Source organism: Ovis aries, chromosome 9 (assembly GCF_016772045.2).
Source record: "Ovis aries strain OAR_USU_Benz2616 breed Rambouillet chromosome 9, ARS-UI_Ramb_v3.0, whole genome shotgun sequence".
Classification (NCBI taxonomy): domain Eukaryota; kingdom Metazoa; phylum Chordata; class Mammalia; order Artiodactyla; family Bovidae; genus Ovis; species Ovis aries.
In genome coordinates this window covers 79307179-79332208 of record NC_056062.1, presented here as the reverse complement: position 1 = coordinate 79332208, position 25030 = coordinate 79307179, and the positions used below count along the sequence as shown (strand labels likewise).

General features: G+C 42.5%; 1 protein-coding gene across 2 annotated transcripts in view; it reads left to right on the top strand.

Moving 5' to 3' along the window:
* Positions 1 to 25030, top strand: part of LAPTM4B (lysosomal protein transmembrane 4 beta) — a 65905-nt gene that overhangs the window by 3891 nt on the left and 36984 nt on the right. For both annotated transcript variants that reach the window (XM_027973193.2, XM_027973192.2), the window contains exon 2: positions 19827 to 19938. In XM_027973193.2, the coding sequence (XP_027828994.2) occupies positions 19827 to 19938 (112 nt within the window). The remainder of the gene's footprint in view (positions 1 to 19826; positions 19939 to 25030) is intronic.

The window sequence follows — 25030 nt, the reverse complement described above, 5'->3', positions numbered from 1 at the left end:
TCATTTACTTTTATTTTTTTCCCTTTAAAAATTGAGGCATACTTTACATATGGTGAAAAATCACAGATATTAAGCGTACAGTTCATTGACAAGACCAGTGTTTGCACCTTTGTAACCCACACCCTTAGAGAACATTCCCAGAAAGTTCCCTCGTGCCTCTTCTCAGAATATCCCCTCCATAGACACCCCACCCCATAGATATTTTGCCTATTCATATAAATGGAATTATACTGTAGGTGTTTTTTTTGTATTGGGTTTCTTTAACTTAGCATAATGAATTTTACATTCATTCATGGTCTTGGAGTGTGTCAATATTTGTGCCTTATTATTGCTGAGTATTACTTGTTGTAAGAATATACCACAATTTGTTTATCCATTTGCCAGCTGATGGACATTTGGGTTTTTCCAGTTTGGGGCTATTATGGATAAATCTGCTCTGAACAGTTTTGCAAAAAAAAGACTTTGTGGACATCTGGTTTTATTTCTCAGATACCTTGCAGTGGGGTTCTTGGTCATCGTGTGTTTTAACTTGATAAGAAGCTGCCAGGTATTTTCCAAATTGCCATTTTTACACTGCAGTCAACAGGGTATAAAGTTCACTGGGTGCGTAGTGGTGGCTGTTGGTGACTTGGGTTTGAATTCCTCTACGTGGCTGATGACCTGAAACACTTTATCTATGCTTCTTGGCCAACTATATATCCTCCTTTGCGTTGACTGCACAGTTTTTAAAAAACTTGAGTTTTACCTTTTTTTTTTTTAATCCTTCAGATTTGTGAGAACTCTATATTTTGGTTAATAATAATATAGTCCTTTGTTAAATATATTCTTTGTGAATATTTTCTCTCAGTGTGGCTTGCCCACTGATTTTCTTAATAGTCTATTTCGATGAACTCGAGCTTTTAATTTCAGTTAAGTTCAATTCGCCTTTTTTCTTTTATGGTTAGTACTTTCTGTGTTAGTACTTGCTTTGCCTACGCTGAGATTGTAAAGACAACTCTATTTTCTTTGGAAGCTTTATGGCTTTGGCTTTTATGTTTACATCTGGTTTAGTTCTAAGTTTTTTTGTAGAGCTTTTGTGTTTTGTGTACTACGATGTGGGGTGGAGGCTTGTGTTTACTTAGAAAGGCAGTTTAATCATTAAACCTAAGAAAAAAGTTGGTTTCTCTCATAACCTTTAATAGCTACAAAGGTTTTTAAGAAAAACAAGTAAGGTGCGTATCTATCCTCGCCGAATGAGGATGGATTTGTCTTGGTTTCCGGAGGGATCATGATTTGAAAGGAGTGCTTGACGCAGAATGCTTGCTATGTGGGCTTCTAGGATTTCCTCTCTTCCACGCGACTTAATAATCTAAGCCTGAATCCGTTAACTTCCCCAAATTTGCCCATACTCAGATTTGCCCCACTAGTCTTCTTCGACCCCTGTCTCAGATTCCTCGGATAGCTGCCTCTGTCCCCCTTGCCATCTGGATCTCATTCCTTTATCCCATCTCCACGTTATATTGATTTTCCCCCCAGCCTCCTGAGTGCCTTATTCTGTCCTGTTCTTACTCCTGCCACCACTTCTCTCATTTAGGCTCTCATTAACTCTCGCTTAACTATTATAATAGAATCATAACTGGCCTCTCTGCTTCTAGCCTTGCCATCAATGATCCATTTTTTTTCATTCTATTGCATATGCGATTTCCAGAGGTATTTTTCTCAAACACAAACACGAGCTTGTCATCCTACTCCTAAAAAGTGTGGGCTCACTGTCTCCTCCGGGAGATGTGTGTTTCTCATCCGCTGAAGTCGGCTTACACAGTTGAGCAATGCAGTGGATTTCACCGCATCCCTTTCCCTCCTCTCTCCCAACCCCTCCCCTTTCTGGTTACCTTCCTTTAGGATACAAATGGCTGCTGAATATGCCAGCCAGTACTTAAGCTGTGAGTCCTGAAATTCATTCAGATTTGATAAATTTATCTGTACAGTCCTGAATCAAACAGGCCATGGTTATGTGACTAGAATATACTGATGAATTTAGGTCTGGGATATGCCTCCCTTGAACTATTGGTTGGAGGGCTGTGAGTGGGGGGGTGGTGGAGTGGGATTAATTTAAAATATCGTTGAGAACAGAGGGTTGAGACATCCGGAGGCTGTTCCTGGGAGGAGAAAGAAAGAATGTTTGGAGAACAATAATAAACAAAAAAAATCCCTGCTGTATTCCTTATGCTAAAGGCCACATTAAAAAAAAAAACAAAACATTTTTGTTGTATTGGAGTATAGCTGATAAATAAAAAATGTTGTGACAGTTCAGGTGGACAACAAAGGGACTCAGCCGTACATATACATGTATCCATTCTCCCCCAAACTCCCCAGCCATTCAAGCCAACACATGACATCGAGCAGAGTTCCCTGGGCTCTACAATAAGTCATTGTTGGTTATCCATTTTAAATATAGCAGTGTGTGCTTGTCTGTCCCAAACTCCCTAACTGTTCCTTCCCCTGGTCCTTCCCCCGAGCAACCACAGGTTCCTTCTCTAAGTCTGTGAGTTTCTTTCTGTTTTGTAAGTAAGTTACAAAACCTTTCTTTTTAGATTCCACATATAAGGGATGTCATATGATATTTCTCCTTTTCTGTCTTAGCTTCACCCAGTGTGACGATCTCTAGGGCCATCCATGTTGCTGCAAATGGCATTATTTCATTCTTTTTAACGTAAAGCCTGCATTTCTTATGGAATATATTTTGCCATAGGGACTTGCATTGCTCCTGACACCCTCAAGCATACTTTTTCCTTTGTAATTTCCTGCATTTTATCCGATGATTTTCTTAGTATGTTTTAAAAAGTGGTGCTGATAGATGGAAGAATCTCTCATTGACACCTAGAATGGGTCCCCCTTTGTGCATACCATCCTTTTCATCATTTTCGAAGTGTATTTTAGGTTAGTCTTCAGCAAATACATACTGAATACCTCTTTGTGCCAGACGCTATTCTTTGGGGAGTTGGCCATATATCAGGTTATAAAGGATGAAAGAGCTCAGAGTAGCTGGTCTCATTGGCTTTATGACCTGGCCTGTCAAATAAGCAACCAGTTCACTTTGAAAGTCACAGCTTGCTTGTGTACCCAAGCCTGGTGGGTTCTTTTTGTATCCTTAGAAGTCCTGGTGCAATAACTATTGATTTCTGTCTGGATAGTAATACTGGACAGTAAAGCCGACATCTTGCATTTGTAGAGTGATTGATAGAGGGTTTTCAGTGGACTTTCACATTTGTTCCTGTTTAGACCTCAAAGCATCCCTGGGGTCAGGCTCGATAGGTGATGATATGCTCCCTTTAGATGAATAGTTTATTTCCAGCTGTCAGATTCTATGCCTTGGTCCATAAGTCTGGGGCAAAATAGGGACTAACTCGTAATACGTCGGTAAGTCTTATTACCTAGTGTTTTCCTGACTATATTAGATTGTAAAAGACTGAAATTCCAAAGTAAGGAGTATGGATTTTATTCTGTAGATAGTGAGAGGCACTGAAGAATTAACAGGGGTGAGAGGGTGAAAGCAGTTTTTAAGGAAGATGGAAAGGGCCAGCTATTTTAGATGGCCCCGGTGACGAGGCAGGGTGTGGACAGCCTTTCAGATGGGAGATGCTGCTCTGCCAGGTCTTCCCACCAGAAGTTTCTCATTTGCTCATGATGCAAGTTATATGAATGGGAACTCTCATTGGTTAGTTAATGATACAAGTCTGTCTTGGCCATCCTGCTTCTCTCCATCTGAATTCAGGAATCGAGCAGATTTGGGACAGAAATGGATACTGGGTTTTCGAGAGATATGTCTAATGAGTCCCTTTAAAAAAAAATAGAAGCCTCCCCACCCACAAATAAAAAGGATTAAGGGAAGTTTTATGAAATATTGTCTGCTGAAGATTTCAGTGGTATTTACTACCTTTTAGAAAAAGCCTCAAAAATTATCTTTATTTATTATTTATGGCTGTACTGGGTCTTCGCTGCTGCACGTGGCTTTCTCTAGTTGTGGTCCGTGGGCTTCTCATTGCTTCTGTAGTTACGGAGCTCAGGCTCCAGGGCGCGCTGGCTTCAGTAGCTGAGGTGCGTAGGCTCAGGAGCTGTGGCTCATAAACTTAGCTGTCCCTCAGCCTGTGGGCTCTTCCCCGGACCAAAGATAGTACCTGTGTCCCGTGATGGATGTCCATCCTGAACATTTTAAAGGCAAGCCGACCAAGAAATAAAGTGTGTGTTAATATCACTTTCTCTGGGTCCCACTATAGATATATTTTAACGTAACGTAAAAAGTCCTGAATATTTGTTGGAATGACTGATGGTGAAGCTGAAGCTCCAATACTTTGGCCACCTGATGCGAACAGCTGACTCATTTGAAAAGACCCTGATGCTGGGAAGGATTGAAGGCAGGAGGAGAAGGGGGCGACAGAGGATGAGATGGTTGGATGGCATCACCGACTCAATGGACATGAGTTTGAGTATACTCCGGGAGTTGGCGATGGACAGGGAGGCCTGGCGTGCTGCAGTCCATGGGGTCGCAAAGAGTCAGACATGACTGAGCAACTGAACTGAAGGTAACAAAGTGGTTAGCATGAGTTTTACACCAATGAAAGGTTGTTGCTGAACGGAAAGACACTGGGATTCTTGGCCTCTGGAGAAAAATTCAATCTGGGGCCAGAGACAAGGCTTGATTGCTCAGAGCTTTTGTGTAATAAAGTTTTATTAAAGTATTAAGGAGATAGAGAAAGCTTCTGACATAGGCATCAGAAGAGGGCAGAAAGAGTACCCCCCTGCTAGTCTTCAGCTGGAAGTTAGGCCCCTCATCCGTAAGATGTATTTTGTGATAATCTTGGCACCAGATGATTCATCCTGGGCCATAAAACGATTGACTTGAATGTTGTAGAAGGGCAGGTTACCATACAAATAGTTTCGTTTATATAGATTAGGGGAACAATATCTGAGTCTAACATACTGGTTTGTCAAGTAGGTTCTGAGCCATTAGGCGGAACCGACTTGAAGACGGGGTGGGGGTAAATGCATAGTACATTAACATAGCTTAAGACAAACCTTTCCATAAGAAAAATCCATTGGTTAACTCAAGGTTTGGGAATAGTTAACTTCAGATGAAACCAGGTGTCATTATGGCAACACAGTATTTTAAGAGAAACCTCCTTTTAAATTTGTATAGAGAAGGAAAAAATATCGCTTGTTTGTGTCCTCCTGCCGCTTAAGAGAGTTAAGAATGTCTGACACTTGCAGCCTATTTCCTCCATTTGGAGACCCCTGGCCTTCCTGCCTGTTAACCCTTTCACCAAGATGTGGATTCTGTGAAACACTCTTATCCCAGTAGCCCAAAACAGGACAGAGGACTTAGCTGCATGGTAGGCAGGGAGATGGTATCTTCAGCTGGGGATTTACATATCCAGATACCCCTGTTACTGTGATGGAAGGGGAGAACAGATTCCAGGGGCATCTGCTAATCTGACATGATACCTAACAGTAGTCTTATTACTGTGATCCTGCTGCCTGTTGGGCAACTGGTACTAATGATCGGAGGCTTTAATTCCAGTATACAAACCAGTACCTTATGCGCTTTCCTGGTGGCTCAGATGGGCAAGAATCTGCCTGCAGTGTTGGAGACCTGGGTTCAATTAGTGGATCAGGAAGTTCCCCTGAAGATGGAAATGGCCGTCTGCTCCAGTATTCTTGCCTGGAGAATTCCATGGACAGAGGGGTCTGGTGGGCTACAGTCCAGTTAATAATTCTAACAATAAATAGTTGCAAATAATCGTTCAAAAGTATCACAAAGCAATTTAAGTAAGTCATAAAATGGTTGCAACCACCGATAAAACCGAGTAGTATTCAAGTGCAAATATATCTTTCCTAAGGTCTGCTGCACCAGTGGAGTTTTTAATTGCTTGTCAAAACTTTATTTAAAGATAAAATGAGAGCACATGATAGCATTTTCAGTATGAAAGCACCAGTTGTCATCTGTGTAAGACATCAGATGCAGCTAGCTGGTGGATCAGGAAGCCATAACTTGTGCTTATGGATAAGGGTTTCCCACCTCATATAAAGTGAAAGTGAAGTCACTCAGTCGTGTCTGACTTTGTGACCCCTTGAATTGTAGCCCACCAGGCTCTTCTGTCCATGAAATTTTCTAGGCAAGAGTACTGGAGTGGGTTGCTATTTCCTTCTTCCCATCTCAAAATAATTGTAGAAAATATAAGCCTAGAAGGAGTGTTGATGTGTATCTGGTTATTTTTTTCCCTTCATTTCATGTGTTAGGAACTGTGTGAGCTGCTGGCAATACAGTATGATTCAGAATAGACCCCGTCCTTGCCAACATGGAATCTAGGGTCTAGTAAGGGGAAATTGCCGGTAATAAATGTGTATTAATTAGTCATCACAAATATTGGAACATAATTGTGGTAAGCAGTTTTTGCCTATCTCCTGTTTTTTTTTTACTTCTGTGGCCGTAGTGGTTCATTCAAGAAATTTAGTATATGTACTTAACAGAAGTCTAGACTTAATAATATCTTTGCCTTTCTTTTGAACAGTATCCATCCTTTAACTCGTCATTTCTTTTATTTTAGTGTCTTTTCTTTTTAAAGCTTCCCCAAGACACTGACCTATACAATCCGTGTTTGCTTAGAGTTAGCCACATATTTACACATCTGTCCATCATTTTCTCTTTTTGCAATTACTATAATATTTATTTAAAAAATGGACATTCTAAACTCCGCACGTGGAAAGTACATGACCCATCATTTTCTCGACCAGCTGTCCGCTATCACTATCCTTCTGTCTGATGTACATGTTTAAACATCTCCTTTAGTGAGGGTCTGTTTTGTTTGTTTGTTTGTTTTGCTATGCCAGGTCTTAGTTGTGGCTGTGAGTCCTCGGTTGAGGCATGTGGGACCTAGTTCCTTGACCAGGGATTGAATCCGAGCCCCCTGCATTGGGGGTACGGAGTCTTAGCCACTGGACTGCCAGGGAGGTCCCAGTGAGGAAGATATGTTGATGGCAAACTGTTATTCTTTGAAAATGTCTTTATTTGGCTCAAGTTCTTGAAAGATATCTCACTGCTTGTGTCTGTGCTTGGCCGTTCAGTCGTGTCCAACTCTTTGTGACCCTTGGGACTGTGGCTCCTCTGTCCATGGGATTTTTCAGGCAAGAATACTGGAGTGGAGTCACCCTTTCCTCCTCCAGGGGAATCTTCTCAACCCAGGGATCAAACCCCAGTCTCCTGGGTCTCCTGCTTTGCAGACTTGATTCTTTACCCTCTGAGCCATCGGGGAAGCAATCCTTGGTTGACAGTTGCTGTCTCTTAACACGTTGAAGCTCTCCATCCACTGTCTCTGTAGAGTTATGCTTTGCTGCTAAGAGGTCAGCTGTCAGTCTTGTTGACATGTACTTTTTTTTTTTTTCCCTTCCTTTTTACAAAAATACTTATTTCGCTAGGTAGGGTCTTAGTTGTGGCCTGTGGGATCTTCATTTGCTGCACGCAGGATCTTTTGCTGCAGAGTGAGGGCTTTTCTCTAGTTGTGGTGCTGGCTCTGTAGTGAGAGTACGCATGGGCTTAGTGGTCCCATGGTATGTGGCGAATCTTAGTTCCCTGACCAGGAGTCGAACCTGTCACCCCTGCGCTGGTGGCAGATTCTTAACCACTGGACCACCAGGGAAGTCCCTTGACCTTTACTTCTGATTCATTAGGTCTGAGGTTGGTCCTGTGGTTCTACATTAGTAACACATGTGGGATGATGCTGAAACTTCATTTTGCTGACAACACTTTTTTCTCTCTCTCTTTTTTTACTGAAGTACAGTTGATTTACAGCGTTGTGTTCATTTCTGCTGTGCAGCAAAGTGACTCAGTGATACAGACCACACTTTTGATAGCAGTGGTTTGTGGACTCATACATTTCTGGTGCTAATTTTCTTTTCTCAGAATCGTGCTTGTGTAGTCAAAACCTGACTGTTTTTATTCCTTCAAACAGGTTTTAGTAGCAGAAAGATCATAGCACCTTTGTGAAAATGTTTAAAAGATTGGGGTTGGGCAGAGATAAATGGGAGATTGGGGTTGACATACACACACTATTATTTATAAAATAGATAATAAGGAGCTACTGTATGGCACAGGGAACTCCATTCAGTAATCTGTAATGACCTATATGGGAAAAATTTTTTTAAAAGAGTGGAGAGAGAGAGAGAGAGATATGTATCACTGACTCACTTTGCTATATAGCAGAAAGTAACATAACACTGTCAATCAGCTATACTCCAGTCAGAAATTTTTTTAAAGTTTAAGTTAGTAAGATTTCAGTAGGTGCTTTCTTCGATTCTTGTTATTTACCTGAGAATATTTCTTTGCCTTATTTTTTTTCTCTTTCACAGCTCTTTAGAAACTAAAAGGAAGTTTCTTAGATAATCTGTTTGTTCTAAAGTAAGTATGTAAACAGGAATAGAATCTTAAAAGATATTTATATTAGTGACAGTTAATAATTTACTTGGTAATCTTTTCGTTAGTTTACTTTGAGGAATAGCTTAGAATGGTGATCTTCAGAAGCTGTTTACTTTTGAAGTAATCTAATGCTATTTTCTTTTAACTAAAAGTAATGATGTCAGATATTAATATCACCTTCAAGAATGCTTCATTACCTAGATTCATAGTAATGAATATTTATGGTATGCATTTTATGTGAGGAAAGGAGAAAAGCATTATTTAACAATTCACATTATGATTGCAGAGCATTTGTCTATGAGTAGTTAGACTGTATCATTGGATTTTATTTTAATTTGACAATTAAAATTTTTTAAAAACTTAGCTATCAAATTATACATTAGCAGCTTTTTATTCTAAATTTCAAAGTATGTGTACAAACTAGAAGTGTATTTTTTGGTCTTTAATTTCAAGTTTTGGATTTCTTTTTAGGTGATTTAAATGTATTGCTATTTTGTAAGAAAAAGTTTAACTCTAAAGTACAAATAGCAACACTGTTCTTGAATGGAAAGCAAAATTTGTATTCCAGTGGTTATCTGCTATTGCTTCTTCCCTTTCACTAGTAAAGACATTCTGTTTTATGAGTTTCAGTTTTGTCTTTGGTAAATAGCTGTGGGAATAAAGTATTATTTTGAAGCTAAGCAGGGAGTAGTAATCACTTTAAATAGTCTTTCAAAGCATGTTTCTTTTTTTTTCTTTTTAATGATAATCCAAGTTGTTGGAATAGGATGGTTGCAAATAGGGACTAACAGATTTAATATATAGAGCGTCTCAGAACACAAAGAGCACCAGGGTTGCGGCCCTAAAAAAATTAGCCATTTTTGCACTTTATATTTTCTCCTCTTTTCCAGATGCTGGCCTTCTAAACCTTCTGGTGCTTGATCCTTCTTTATGGACATTATAAACTAGGCTCTGGCTTGGCCTATCTCTTTATATTCAGAGATCCAGAACGTTCTTTAGGGCACGGGGGGAGCACAGTTGTTCTTTTGTCCACACCTGCCTCCCAGGTCTCCCAGTGGCTCTTTGGACAGCCTTCTTTCTGGCTTCTGCCTGAGGACTATCCTTTGCCTTCTGTCCACTGTCCAGACATCTTCCTTATCATTCTAAGAGAATATAGTGGTGACTCAGCCCGAGCATGAAGATCAGAACCCGACCAAGTCCATTCAGGGAAATGGGAGTTGCAAGTCTGTCTGCCTCTGCTTGCCGGCCTCAGCTCACATGAGAGCGCCTCGCTGGAACACTCCCTTGAAAAGAATTCCGAGCCTGCTGCCAGTGGGTTGGTTAACAGAGGCGCCAGGCCTTGTGAACCGGTTGTGGTGGCTTCTTGGGTGGATCCTGGGTTACTGGACAAAGGACCCATGACTGAGTCTCAGCTGCAAAGGTCACAGCTCCCTGCAGGGTTCCCGAGAATCCTGAGAGTCCCCGTCGGTGGAGTGGTTGTAGCGTTGATCACACCACTTAGGGCAGGCAAAACTGCTTCAGCGACAGGAAGAAGATGTAGTGGTGGTGGTTTCTTGACTTAACCCATCACCCATGCGGAAGGTGTATGGAAAGGATGGCACTAGGCTGCAGAGTGAATCAGAAGGCCTGCGTTGAATTTGGGAGGTGGGGGGAGGGAGAATCTGTGTAATGCACTTTTAAAATTTGCCTACCGAAGTGGAGCTCTAAGGAAAGATGCAGTGTCAACTTGACTGCTTAAACTTTGTCCTGCACGCACACTGTATAAACCAGGGATTTATAGCTTCCGTATTGAAAACACCAGCTTTACTTACGATCCAACTCAGAGGACTGCCGAGGGCTGCTCGTTTTTACCTTTCTGTTTCCTTGAACTTTCTCTTAACATTTAGTTCTCTGTCACTTGGCCTGATTCCCTAAAATTATTCATTTATGCTGTAATCTTGGTCTCTCGAGATCTCCGAGTCTCCGACTTTCTCGTGTTTAGAAGGTCCTCTTCCTACAAAGGCTTTCCGTTGCCTCCCTCTTCCCCCCAGCCACAAGCGTAGCAAAATTCCTTTTTACGCTAAATGGAACAGCCAGTTTGTTTGACTGTCCTCCCTACTAGACAGCAGACTAGCTTGAAGGGGGATTAATATGTATTGATGTTAGCCTAGTGCTTGGCACATATTTGTTGCCTAATAGCTAATTTTTGAACGATTCAGTTGGATGAGTTAATGTTACAACATTTATTCTACATTTTATTTGGTTGCTGATGTTTGTTTATATCCTGGACTACTAGGATTTTATGGTGAATTAAATTTCCCCCAGCATGTATTGTGTTTGAGTTGAAATAGTTAAGTGTCAGAAATTTATTTCACTGTCAGAACAGGACCACGTAGACAGGGTCTTACTTGAATAAAAAGCACATTTGTATCAGAATTCTAACATTAAGTAAACTTCAATTAAAAGGTCCAAACTTGGGACTTTCTGATGGTCCAGTGGATGAGAATCCAGCTGCCAATGCAGGGGACATGGGTTTGATCCCTGGTCTGGGAGGATCCCACATGCCGCGGAGCAACTAAGCCCATGAGCCACAATTACTTTTTTTTAGTCAAACTTAATTTCAGTTTTCCTATCGAAATTGCACTCAAGTGAAAGGCACATCTGCCATTGATAGTTTTTAGAAGATAAAAAAATTAGGCAGCTGTCCAAAAACAGTATTATCAGATTATAATTTATATTTTTAAAACTTTAGCCATTTTACTGTGAATATTGCACACACAGAAAAAGTGCACAGAATATAACCGTCTTGGTTACCAACGGAGCAAACACTTGGTGTATCTACCACCCACCGGTGACTTCTTCAAAAGGTTACCCTAGAGGTGACGACATGTATCCTTAACTTTTAAAGATTCTCACATTAATTGGTACAGTTCTCTCCCTGGACAATACAAGGACCTACAGTCAGTTCAGTTCCAGATATTCCCTCTTGATCTTTATGCTATTATTATGTATTGTTTATATTTTGTAGTCATTATTGTTATTATTTGTTATCAGTATTCACAATTGCCAACATAAGTATCAGTTTTATTCTTAACTTTTTGGTCCATCTTCTGCCTTCCATCTGATATCATTCTTTTTTTGTCCCAAAGAATACCCTTTAATGCTTTCTTTACTGCTCAGCTGCTGATGACAGGTTCCTTTGGTTTTGCCTGAAGGTATCTTAGTTTTGTTTTCATCCTTGAAAGATTGTTGTTTTTAAGCTTGTAAGGTGGTCCTTTCCTCCCTGACATTTTGGAGATGTAACTCCATTGTCTTCTAGCTGCTTCTGTTTTTATTACAGCCAGCTGTCTGAATATGTTCTTCTGTTTTATCCAGCTCATCTTTTTGTTTGTTTGTTTGTTTGTAACCCTCTTAATGGGTTAAACCCATTCACTAAGTTCTTTATTTGGCTACTGTATTTTTCATTCTAGAGTTTCTATTCCTTAAAAAAAAAAAATCTCTCATCCCCCCCTCCCCTGCCCTGCCTTTTGTGATTCAAGGACTGTGTCAAAATTCTCATTCTGTTTTTTCTTTTTAAATCTCTTTGACTATTTTAAGTGTAGACACTTTTTATGGGGAGCCCATGAACTTCAGCATCTAGAGCCACACCTATGGTCTGTTCTGTCTGTTGTTTCTGCTCGTCCTTACTGTTAGCATTCCTGTCTTCTCCTGTTTCTTGTGTTTTGGATGTTGTATTTCAAAAACTGAAGAAGTTATTCGACGTGTGGGACGGCATTTTCTCCCCACTAAGACGCTTACTCCTTGGAAGAAAAGTTATGATAAACCTAGATAGCGTATTCAAAAGCAGAGATATTACTTTGCCAACTAAGGTCCGTCTAGTCAAGGCTATGGTTTTTCCAGGGGTCATGTATGGATGTGAGAGTTGGACTGTGAAGAAGGCTGAGCACCGAAGAATTGATGCTTTTGAACTGTGATGTTGGAGAAGACCCTTGAGAGCCCCTTGGACTGCAAGGAAATCCAACCAGTCCATTCTGAAGGAGATCAGCCCTGGGTGTTCTTTGGAAGGAATGATGCTAAGGCTGAAACTCCAGTACTTTGGCCACCTCATGCGAAGAGTTGACTCATTGGAAAAGACTTTGATGCTGGGAGGGATTGGGGGCAGGAGGAGAAGGGGACGACAAAGGGTGAGATGGCTGGATGGCATCACAGACTCGATGGACGTGAATCTGAGTGAACTCCGGTAGTTGGTGACGGGCAGGGAGGCCTGGTGTGCTGTGATTCATGGGGTCCTAAAGAGTCGGACACGACTGAGCGACTGAACTGAACTGAACTGAAGGGTTTTGATAGATTCTTACAGGCAAGTGGCGGTCCCCTCCATCCAGTCTCAGATGCCAATGAGGCAAAGCTGGGTGGTGTCCCTGCCCTGTCCCCAGGAATGAAGTGCGTCTTCCTGCAGCCCCTTCCCAATCTGACAGCGAAGCCCTGGGGGCTTCTGCCCTCCAACCCCACCAGCGTCCCTCTCCCCCAGGTCTTCACTCTGCGGCCTAGCTGTCAGGGTGCCCTCAGGGTCTTTGTTCTCCTCCCTCTTTGCTAGAATCAACAAATTGCCCTCAGGAGTATTTCTGCCTTCTCCTGAATCTTGGCCCATTGGTTCCTCACTGCCTTGCCAGCTAATAGCTTCTCACAGGTGTTTTTGTTCAAATTTTCTAGCTGTCCTCAGTGAGAAGATTGGTTTGTATAACATAGTTCACCATTCCTTGGGGTCGCAAGAGTCAGGCACCAATACTGAAAGTGGTGGATCTCTTAATTGTCCTTAGTTTTTTCACTCTGACTCTTTTTTTTTTCTCCTCTGACATACCTATTTCCAGGTGGGTTTTTTTCTTGGGGGGGGTTGTGGTTTGTGCTGCATGACTTGTGGGATATTAGTTCCCCCACCAACGATCGAACTTGGGCTTCCAGCAGTGAAAGCCCAGAATCCTAACCACTGGACTGCCAGGGAGTTCCCTATTTCCCAGTTTTAGCTTGAATGCCTGGCCAGATTTGCTTGTTATTGGCCATCTTCTTACTAGCAGTTGTCTTTTTTTAGAGAGTGAGGTGTAATACTAATATTTTAGAATATGTTTTATATTAAGAATCTTTTTGAAGCTTGAAATATTTTTTCCTGATCATAAAAGCAACTATGGTCTTATTAGATACTCTGAAGAATACAAGAAAAGGTACAGTGATAATGAAAGGCAAAGGGCAGCAGCAGGACTACCACATGGTTTATAACATTGTATGTTTTAGTGTTTTTACTCTATGATTTATGCCTGTGAACATAAATAATAAATTGGAATAAGTTTTACACTGTGGTACTCAGTTAACATAGCGTGAACATTTTCTTGCCATTAATATTTTTTAATATGACTTTTAATGCTTATGTAGCATTCTCTTATTTGGTTGTAATCTTATTTAATTATTCTAATTCTGTTTAAGATTTTCATCACTATAAGTCTGCAGTGGTCATTTTCGGACGCAGCTTTCTGTGCTGAGTTCTGATTGTTGTGTAATTATCATTCAGTGGGTGTGAGTGTTCTTCAGTTTCTTTTATTGAGTCTTTTAAAACGTGATAATTGCATTTTACCTTTTCAGTTGTTTCGATTCAAGCTGCAAGTCTCACTGTTCATGTAGGGTCTGGTATGAATGAAGGGTGAAGAGCACTTTGGATCCCCAGAGAATATACAAGGGCCTGACACCACTTAAGTAATTGGACAGACGTTGAATTAATTTGCATGTGGAAGTAATGATTGTCAAGAACAAGGGGAAACATACGTGACACCACAGGAACACTTGGTAAATAGAACAGGAACAGCTTGTACATGACCTCCCAAACCAGACAAAGAAAGCTCAAAGGCTGGTGAACACGAACCGAACAGGAACGTAAATACTACCTCTCTTTGGTTTACATTTTGATCAGCTATGGCCGTTACATAATCGGCTCCTGGCAAGTCCTAACCGTCTTCTTGGTTCTCGTTTGGTCGTGACATTTCATTCTTGGTCAGAATGGATGACTGGGTGATTGCTGTGTTCTCTCTTTTGGGAAGTGCTTCTTTCCCAGTGCTCTTGGGGGCTTTCACTTGTATTTGACCTTTTCCATCCAACCACGTTTAACATCTGCCGCGGCTAGTTCTGCATACATACCCCGGTCTCCCCTTCACACAGACCTAGGTCCTCATGGGTCTCCCTGTCAGCCTGCTGCGTTCACATCCTGCGAGGTGTCTCAGATTCCCATCCAACACCTGAGGTTTCATAGAATAACCCAGTAAACGTGCGGCAGCACACAGACCTTCTGTTACGAAGGTTTCGCTCTGGCATTAAAACGGCGCAGTGGTGAGTCTTTAGTGATGTGTAATGACCTTGCCGTTACATCTTAGTATTAGCTGTCTCCTTTCTCTGGATTCTGGAAGAGCAAGGGCAGCTGGAAGGGAACCTTGGCCCCAGGAGTGTGTCCGAGAAGGGAGAAGGGCCAGAGGGGACAGGGCGAGAGGATGACGGTGACTGCAGCAGCCGAGCACAGCCCGCATAGGACCTGGGACCTGCTCGGGAGCAAGAACACACATAAGCGGGAGCCAGAACTAGGACATGGGGAAGGAGGTGACTCGTTCAGAGGCTGATCGGAAGAGAGGGCGACAGCTCTCAGGACTGCAAGTCAGGCCACCAAAAGTGGGTCAGGCAGACACACCCAGAGGTCTGCCCGAGGGCCAAAGAGGGAATAAAAAGGCTTCGAGGACACGTGGCTGAGCCAACACACGATAATCCCAATAATCCTGACAGCCTGCAAGTACTGTGGGCTGCCCAGGTGTGGCTCTGTGGTAAAGAATCCGCCTGCCAATGCAGGAGACCCGGGTTCAGTCCTAGGGCCGGGAAGATCCCCTGCAGGAGGAAATGGCAACGCGCTCCAGTGTTCTTGCCTGGGGAATCCCACGGACAGAGGAGCCTGGCGGGCCACCATCCATGGGGTCACGGGCGTTGGACACGACTGAGCCGTGCACATATGCAAGTGCTTTCCCCACCTAACATCAACTTTGTCATAGTCCTTATTTCTGATGATGACTAGATTTTGTCACCCCGGCTTGGAATTTCAGTCTGTTTTTCTGCTTCTTGTTTTATCTTTGCAGCTCGTCAGTTCCTATGTCTCTAGTAATTTCGCCTCCACATGGGAAGGCCTTGGCTCTTCCACACACAGGACCTAAGACAGAAGTCACTTAACCTCCCAAACCGATGCCTAAGATGACACGTGTGGCAGGGCTGTCATGAGAACCGGGGTGAAGTGGATCAGACCCTCACTGCAGCTCAGCCAGAGTGTTGAGGGCCTTCCGGGTTGCTTTCTGGCCACCAGTTTAGCCCCCCAGCCGCTCCCAGCTCGATCCTCTTCACAGCAGCTCAGATCACGTCATATCCTGCCTCAGAAACCTTGAAAGTTTCCTCATGAACTGTTTGGACACAGCCCCACATTCTTTGCTTGGTTTGAGGACCCGCCAGCCCGGCAGCCTGCCTTTCTGGTCTCAGCCCCTCGCACTTTCTTTTGTCTACTGTGTTCTAACCAAATCCAGCTGCTTGCTAGTCTCAGCACAAGCCCCTGTTCCACCAGCCTCACTCACACTTTAAATTGTTCTCTCTCTCTTTTTTTTTTTGGCCTCTCCATGCAGGTTGCAGGGTCTTAGTTCCCCAACCAGGGATTGAACCTAGGCCCTAGCAATGAAAGCACCTAGTTCTAACCACTGGGACCGCTGGAGAATTTCCAAAATTGTTCTCTTGGGTTCCAGAACCTTCTCATTTTTCCAGTCCCTGTCCTAATGCTCCCATGTCCCCTGCACCTCCCCGTGACCCCGGTCTCAGCCTCAAGCTTCTGTAGTAACTTGCTCTGATTTTCCATTATTCTTCCATTATTCTTTTATCTGAAGTCTTGTCGTGCTTCCTCTTTTTTTGCTTTGTGTTATTTGGGCGCAGGGTTTATTTACCCTCCTGAATCCTGGAAGGTTCTTCCTGAGCACTTAGCAAAGCATCTGGTCAATTTTACTAATTGTTGGAGGCAATTAGTAAAAGGATTATGCTAAGTAAACCAGGCAAGGGGATAATATCAAGCTGATCAAGAGTTGACAGGCCCGCTGGAACCGAAAGGACAGGAATGCAGCTGCATAGCCCTGTCTGGAAAATTAGAACCAGGTAGTTTTCTGATGCTGGCCAAGAGCCTTTATGTGGTTCTTGTTGAGGTCTGTAGATGTAAGGCAACTAATTTTAAGTCACTGTTACATGCCAGCCACTCGTCTAGGTGTTTTACGTGATGTATTCCTTTGAGCCTCAACGTATTCTCCACTGGCTTTTTTCCCCTGACTGCTCCTCAAGGCATAAGGCATGTGGGATCTGGGATCTTAGTTTACTGAACAGGGATCAAACCCAAGTCCCCTCCATTAGAAGTGTGGAGTCTTAACCTCTGGACCACCAGGGAAGTCCCTCCACTGGCTTCTTGTTATACTTAGAATAAAATCCAGACTCTGAAACTAGAACCACATGATCCCTAAATCTGGCCTGTATTTTCTAACCAGACTCACGGCACCACCTCCTGACCTTTCCACACTCCCCCCTCCCCCCTTTACCCTCCTTTCTCCACTCCTTCCTACATTAAAGCTTCACCCATGAATCCCAGATTTATGTGTGTTTTTTTTAGACCCAATGTGATAACAGAAGTAAGTGCTTTGCCTTTGATGTTTTACTTTTCGAAATACATTCTGATCTTATTTCAGTCCATAATCTTACCCAAAGATAATAATGTAGAGAGGATAAAATGCCAAGAAAACTTGATGATTTCGCAGAGATTTTTGCTAAATCATCTGCCAGTTGTGGGACTAAATCATACTTTCCTTTAAGCTTTAGATATGTTCTGAAAGGTTTTCTTCGACTAGAGTTTCGCTGATCATACTCTCTTTAAAATCTGTTGTGAAATTTCTTGACTCATTGGAGAGAAACAAGAAACTGGGAGTTCTAATAGCCACTGTGGGGAGGGAAACTGTAGGAACAGGAGAGAGACTTAATTTTTGCTGTATACCTTTCTGTAGATAAATTTTAACCACATGCCTGTGGTATCTGTTTAAATGAGTAATACATACATGTTCTGGAAAATTGCCACTCATTATTATCACTCTTTGCAAGAGCAATCTGGCGACGTTAGACAGTTTGGAAAATAAAGGGAGAAAAAAGGTTATTCTAAATTCTACAACAATCCTAAAACAACCACTTCGGATTGCCATTTCAAACTGGATTCTAGAATGGGTGTTTTTTAAAATGAATAACCTAACTCTGCACTTAGTATTTCCACATACTATTTTTAATAGTGTATGTGTCTGTGCGTGCTGAGTCGTGTCTGTCTCTTTGTGACCCCATGAACTGTAGCCTGCCAGGCTTCTCTGTCCATGAAATTTCTCCAGGCAAGAATAATGGAGTGGGTTGCCATTTCCTTCTCCAGGGGATCTTCTCGACCCAGGGATTGAACCCTCATCTCTTGTATCTCCTGCATTGGCGGGCAGATTCTTTGCCAACTTTTAGTGCCGCTTAGGAAACCCAATTTTTATAGGAGGAATTGCCTTTAGTTATTGTTAGTAGAAGAATTTTCTTTAGCATGAAGGTTATTCATCTTTTTCTCTGTTTTGACCAGCGTGAAACACAGCTCTATCACAAGTTTCTCAACTTAGTAAAAAGGAGAAATGACCCAATCTCAGCTGGAGCCTCAGCTAAGCTCTAAAAACCTGCCCCCACCTCCAGCCCCATCAGTGCTGCTCCCTGTGCGTGTTTGGGAAGAGAAGGCTAGAAATGCTGCAGTGAAATGGGCAGAATCTCGCAGCTGGTAGGATGTAAGGAATAAGGAGGATGGGAAGCCCAACAATAATCAAGGTTTGAGTAAGAAGAAGAGAATTTAAGATGGTAGGTTTTCAAACTGAAATTCTTGAATCTCAATCCCAGTTAATTTGCCTGATCTTTGGCAGCGTTCTTAACCCCTGAGCGTCAGTTTTCTCATTTACCAAACAGATAATTTAGCACCTACTTCAATTAGGTTATTGGAGGACTAATGAGAAAAACTCCACATAAAGCACCTAGCATAGTGCCTGAATGTTTTCCACTTCCAATTATTAGTGGCAGTTCTGCATTTTAATATTTATTTATTTTTATTTTACTTCTGCCTGTGTTGAGTCTTCATTGCTGCATGCGGACACTCTAGTTGCGGCAAGCACGGGCTCCTGTCTGTTTGTGAATCGCAGCCTCTAGGGCACACAGGCTTGGTTGCTCCGAAGCATATGAGATCTTCCCGGACTAGGGATCCAACCCGTGTCTCCTGCATTGGCAGATGGATTCTTACGCTTAGGCCACCAGGGAAGTCCGTGATTCTCTTTTTAAAGAGAGAATAGAGAAGGAGGATGAGAGGTGGGCGATGTTAAGGAAGCTGATTTCTGCTTAGACAGGTTGGGTTTGAAATACCCGAGGGAAATGTATTCAGTAGTTTCTAGAAAACAGAAATAGGAGCCTGGGGTAGACGGGCCTGTGCCGCTGCAGGAGTTAAGGATCCTTAAGGTTTGAGTAAAAAGAAGAGGATTTAAGATGGTAGGTTTTCAAACTGAAATTCTTGGATCTCAATCCCAGTTTATTTGCCTGATCTTCAGCAGCGTTCTTAACCCCTGAGCGTCAGTTTTCTCATTTACCAGAGATAATTTAGCACCTACTTCCCTAGTGGCTCAGACGGTAAAGTGTCTGTCTACAATGCAGGAGACCTGGGTTCGATCCCTGGGTTGGGAAGATCCCCTGGAGAAGGAAATGGCAGCCCACTCCAGTACTATTGCCTGGAAAATCCCATGGACAGAGGATCCTGGTAGGCTATAGTCCATGGGGTAGCAAAGAGTCAGACACGACTGAGCGACTTCAGTCTTCCACAAAATAGCTTTGCGTTCATTCTCTGCAACCCTTCCCTGGATGGGCTCATAACTCTTGTTGTCTGAACCTGTGGACAGTGGTCACCTGCATAAACTTGAGGTTGCTTGAAAAGTGTCCTTGGCTATCTGGAGAGTGTTTTCCAGCCATTGGCCTCAGGGCTTCAGCGTGTTTTTGCAATGCTCCGCGGTGCCCGGCCAAGGGACAGTGAGCTGAAACCAGCTGTCGCCTGCACACCAGGCCACATGCCCTTGGCTGCATGAACGGACTGACCATGTATGTCTCTGCCTCAGGAATGTTTCTCTGCTCCCTCCGAGGGTGGGGCTTCGTGTTGAAAGTCCAGCAGCTGTTGAAATTAAATTCCGCATGGTCCCTCTTAATTTTCTGTTGTAAGGGCCATATACTGGGGTTTGTTAAGGTTTCTTTTTGTTTTTTCTTGCAGATCCTCAATGCTGTGGTACTGCTGATTCTGTTGAGCGCCCTGGCTGATCCAGATCATTACCACTTTTCAAGTTCTGAACTCGGGGGTGACTTTGAGTTCATGGATGATGCCAGTAAGTACATCAGACAGTTGTAGATATTTTGGTATTTTCAAGGGCAGGGAATCCGGCTGCCAGTTCTTCCTGTTAAATTACAAATATTGATTCATGGGTCCATTTGAACTGATGCCTCAGTCTCTTCCCGCCGTTACAAATCAGGATGACAAACATTTATGTGCTGCATGTATTCTGCCTCTAAGGGCAGGAGTTTCTATCAGATCTCATCTTTTTTTTTTTTCCATCTTATGTTAACTTTCCTGTTTTTTTAAATTTTGCTTTGTGTGAATCTTTTTACACCTTGGGAGAGGGAGGGAGTCAGGAAGGAAGTTTCATATCTTATTGTGTCTTTATCTCTCAGTATTTACCTTTCCTTCAGAAAGTGATCTTTCTCCATTCTAGAAAGGCTTCTGATGGTTATTTTGTTGCTTTTTCCAGGTAAATAGAAATGCACACAGGGATGTGGATGTGGGGTGTGCAGACAGGAGGCTAGGCACCCCCCGTCCCCACCCCAACACACACATCCTAAGGTCAAGGAAACCTGAATGTTTTATAACTACAGTCATGCGGTATCCATGCTGACTGAGAGGAAGAGTGCTGTGCACAGTCCCAGACAAAAGGTCATGCAAATTTATTTTCACTGGCCTTGCAGAACTTTAAATGCATTTTAAAAATGTGTCTGGAACATAGTGAGTAAGGTGGAGAATGGGTGAAGGTGCAGTTTAGGGATGGACTAAGAGCCTTCAGCAGACATGGTGAGACTTGCAAAATTTATTCTTAGAGTGAGAAAGTCATTTTCTAGTATTTTGTGGTTATGAACTGATGTGTGTTTTCAGAAGATGCTTTTTGTTGCTGAGTACAGGTGCATTAGGGGGCTGGGTGTGTTAGTACAGGGGCCCGGACACTGGTTTGGTGGGTGTTTCTCTGCAATCCAGGCTACACTGGGGATGGGGAAAGATCGGTTTGAAGATGGGATTGACAGAAGTTACTGCAGTGAGAGAAAGGGTTGAGTATATGACCTGCATCTTTTCAGGAGTGAGAGAGTTTGGAAATGGAAACACGCCTGGCAGGAAACTCAACTGATTTATTTATTTATTTGACTTATTCAACACATTCTAGAATGAACAAGAGTTTGTCCATCTCAATCACTGGCCTAACTTTATTTCCTTCCTAGATGACTTTTAGAAGCCTAGTAAACCAGTTCATTGCCTTGGATTAGACCTACTGATTTCATGAAGGCATTGGTCCAGAAAACTCAACTGATTTTATTGGCTTAGCGTAGTTGTTAGGAGTGTGGCTCTGAAGCCAGAGACCATACTTTGAAACCTGACCCTGTGGTGTATGAAATGGGCGAACATTGGGCTTGTTACTGATGTTTGTGTGACTTAGTTTCCCCCTCTGAATATAGGGATGATTGTAGTATCCACCTCCTCAGATTGTTCTGGTGGCTAAGTTAGTGCATGAAAAATGCTTCAGATGGGATCTGGGCCATAATAAGGGCTCAATATATTTCACTGGTTTATAGGCTGTTCTTAACTTAGATAGAGTGAAGTGGAGAGATTAAAAGGGCAGTTGGGTATGTGACTCTGTAACCCAGATGTCTGGGAAGGGGTAAATTTGAGGACATAAGTTTCAAAAAGACATTTACGTTAGTGAGATAGTAAAGAGAAAAGGGTAGGATCAGGTCATATAGGAGCGCTGACATCAGAAGTCAGGAGGAGTAGCCTGAGGAGAGCTGGAAATGGAGATACTTTTTTGCCATCCTTTCCCACCTCTCAGCTTCGGAGTAGAGACCAAGCAGTCAGGGCGTTGTGTCATCCTGGGGGTGGAACCTGTCAGACAGACGTGACTTCTGCTGTAGCATTGCTCATTGTCTCTGTTCTGGACAGTCCTGTTACTCTGGTGAATTCCCCCAGAAAGGATAATGAGTTCCATTAATATTAAATTAATATCTCTCTGCCTTCCCTCCCTTGAGTTAAAAGACCGTGCAAGCTATAAATGTAACATTTGATTGACATTTAGAAGTAATTTATCTTTCACTCTTTCCAGTAGCAGGATTCCTTTTCTAAGTAATTGAGGTTAGAGGAAGAAACTTTAAATGATACAGCTATGGTTGTATCTGAATCAAGTAGTAACAGTGCCTGCCTTGTTCTAATTGCCGGAGATTAGGCTGAGTAGTGACTGTCTTAACAGTATTGGCTTAATTTAGCTGACTTCAAAGGCTTGCTGGTACTCAAGGCTTTATAACAGTAATTATTTTGTAATAACCTGGATACTAATTCCAGTGCATTTGCAGTTTCATATCTTTGAAAGAAATGGTTTATAATTACTTTTAGGGCAATCTATTGATGTTTTACATCACATGCTTGAAAAGATACAGAAGGAATGTTCATTCACTTGAGTGAATCTTTTTCTTAACTGCTTTCCTCTTACATTTCCTTTTTCATATGTTTTGATCTCTTTTTAAAAAGAAGTTTGTCGGGGACTTCCTGGTGGCTCAGTGATAAAGAATCCACCTGCCAATGCAGGAGACATGGGTTCAATCCCTGAACTGGCAAGATCTCATACGCTGTGATCACCTAAGCCTGTGCGCAAGAACTGCTGAGCCTTGCTCTTCAACGAGAGAGGCCAGGGCAGCGAGAAGCATACACGCTGTAGCGTGAGAGGAGCCCCTGGCTCACCACAACCAGAGCAGAGCAACAGAGACTCAGCACAGCCATAAGTAAATGAATAAGTAAATTTAGCTTTTAAAATTGTTTGTAGGTCAAAGGTCATCATGGCCGACAACCCTTTCTGTATTTAACATACAGGAGTATAGAACTAAATAGTCCTTGAAATGGGTACAGTCAATTGCTTTGAATTGTGCTTGAAAATTATGGTATAAATTATAGCAATTTAACATTGTTGCCTTTTGGAGAGGCAGTAGCCATCTCAAGATTTTATCCAGGACAGAACAGGAGTGTTATCTCACTTATGCACGTGATCTTAAGATTTCTCTTTTTAAAAAGACCTAGCTCTTGAACATTTGTATTTTTACATGATTTATATACAAAAACGTGTAATACATTTATAACTGATAACCATATTTATTTATAACTTATAGTCATATTTATCGGAGAAGGCAATGGCACCCCACTCTAGTACTCCCACCGGACGGAGGAGCCTGGTAGGCTGCAGTCCATGGGGTCGCTGATAGTCAGGCACGACTGAGCGACTTTCACTTTCACTTTTCACTTTCATGCATTGGAGAAGGAAATGGCAACCTACTCCAGTGTTCTTGCCTGGAGAATTCCAGGGGCGGAGGAGCCTGGTCGTCTGCTGTCTATGGGGTCGCACAGGGTCGGACACAACTGAAGCAGCAGCAGCAACCATATTTATATGGTTAAAAAAAGGGGAATACCCTAGGAAAGACTAGAAAACTGTCCTAGATTGAAGGAAACAAAGGAGATCCAGCTACCTGCAGTATGAGACCCTGGATTAGACTCTAGAACAGAAGAAGGACATTAGGGAGCAAACAAACAGGCAAAATCCAGATAAACTTTATTTGCGAAATTTTAATGGACTGGCAAGAAACTGTAACAGGAGCTTTCAGAGCCAACCATAATGCCAAATAGCAGGTTATCCCAATTAATTTCTGATTCATTTTGCAGCAAAGTTATCTTTCAAGCCAAACTTAACTTTAGTGTGTGTGTCAGTCAGTCAGTCGTGTCTGACTCTTTGTGACCCCACGAACTGCAGCCTTCCAGGCTTCTCTGTCTGTGGGATTTTCCAAGCAAGAATACTGGAGTGGATGGCCATTCCCTTCTCCAGAGGATCTTCCTAACCCAGGGATCGAACCTGGGTCTCCTCTGTTGCAGGCAGATTCTGTACCATTTGAGCTACAGGGAAGTCCAAAACTTAACGTTATTCATTGGGTAAATAATATATGACCAATAAAATAATAAGAAATTTGTTTCTGAGGAGGAAATAACCATTACAATAATAAGAATTTGTTTACCATATATAGACATCTCATTCAAGATAACATTTGTTGAAGAAAGGGTGGTCTTTAAATTGTTCTGTGTGAAATCAAGAAATCAAGAAAGAGAAAAACAGATACTTCACAAAGGAAGGTATTCGTATGACTAAGAAGCATGAAAATAGTCTTCACATTATTGGATATAAAAGAAGTGGAAATTACAAGCCCAGTAGTGAATCACTGTGCCCCTTCTATTTTCCAGTAGTCATGTATGGATGTGAGAGTTAGACTATAAAGAAAGCTGAGCACTGAGGAACTGATGCTTTTGAACTGTGGTGTTTTAGAAGACTCTTGAGAGTCCCTTGGACTGCAAGGAGACCCAACCAGTCCATCCTAAAGGAAATCAGTCCTGACTGTTCATTGGAAGGGCTGATGCTGAAGGTGAAACTCCAATACCCTGGCCACCTAATGCGAAGAGCTGACTCATTTGAAAAGACCCTGATGCTGGGAAAGATTGAGGGCAGGAGGAGAAGGGGACAACAGAGGATGAGATGGTTGGATGGCATCACCAACCCAATGGACATGAGTTTGAGTAAACTCCGGGAGTTGGTCATGGACAAGGAGGCCTGGCGAGTTGCAGTCCATGGGGGTCACAAAGAGTTGGACACGACTGAGCGACAGAACTGAACTGAACAGAATGCCCTTTCAAAATGGCAACATGAACAAAACTGACAATGCCACCTGATGGCTGTTGAGCCAGCAGATTTCTCAATCTACAGCTGGGAGTATGATCATACAACTCGGGATATACAAATTGTAGCTAGATATACACCCACCCTATGATCCAGCAGTTTCATCCCTGGGTATGTAGCCTGCGGAAATGAAGGCTTGTGTCCCTCATAAGCCATGTATAAAAATGGCCATAGGCTTTTTGTTTATAAGTGATCACTCACCTAGAGCCAGACATCCTGGAATGTGAAGTCAGGTGGGCCTTAGGAAGCATCACTACGAACAAAGCTAGTGGAGGTGATGGCATTCCAGTGGAGCTATTTCAAATCCTGAAAGATGATGCTGTGAAAGTGCTGCACTCAATTTGCCAGCAAATTTGGAAAACTCAGCAGTGGCCACAGGCCTGGAAAAGGTCAGTTTTCA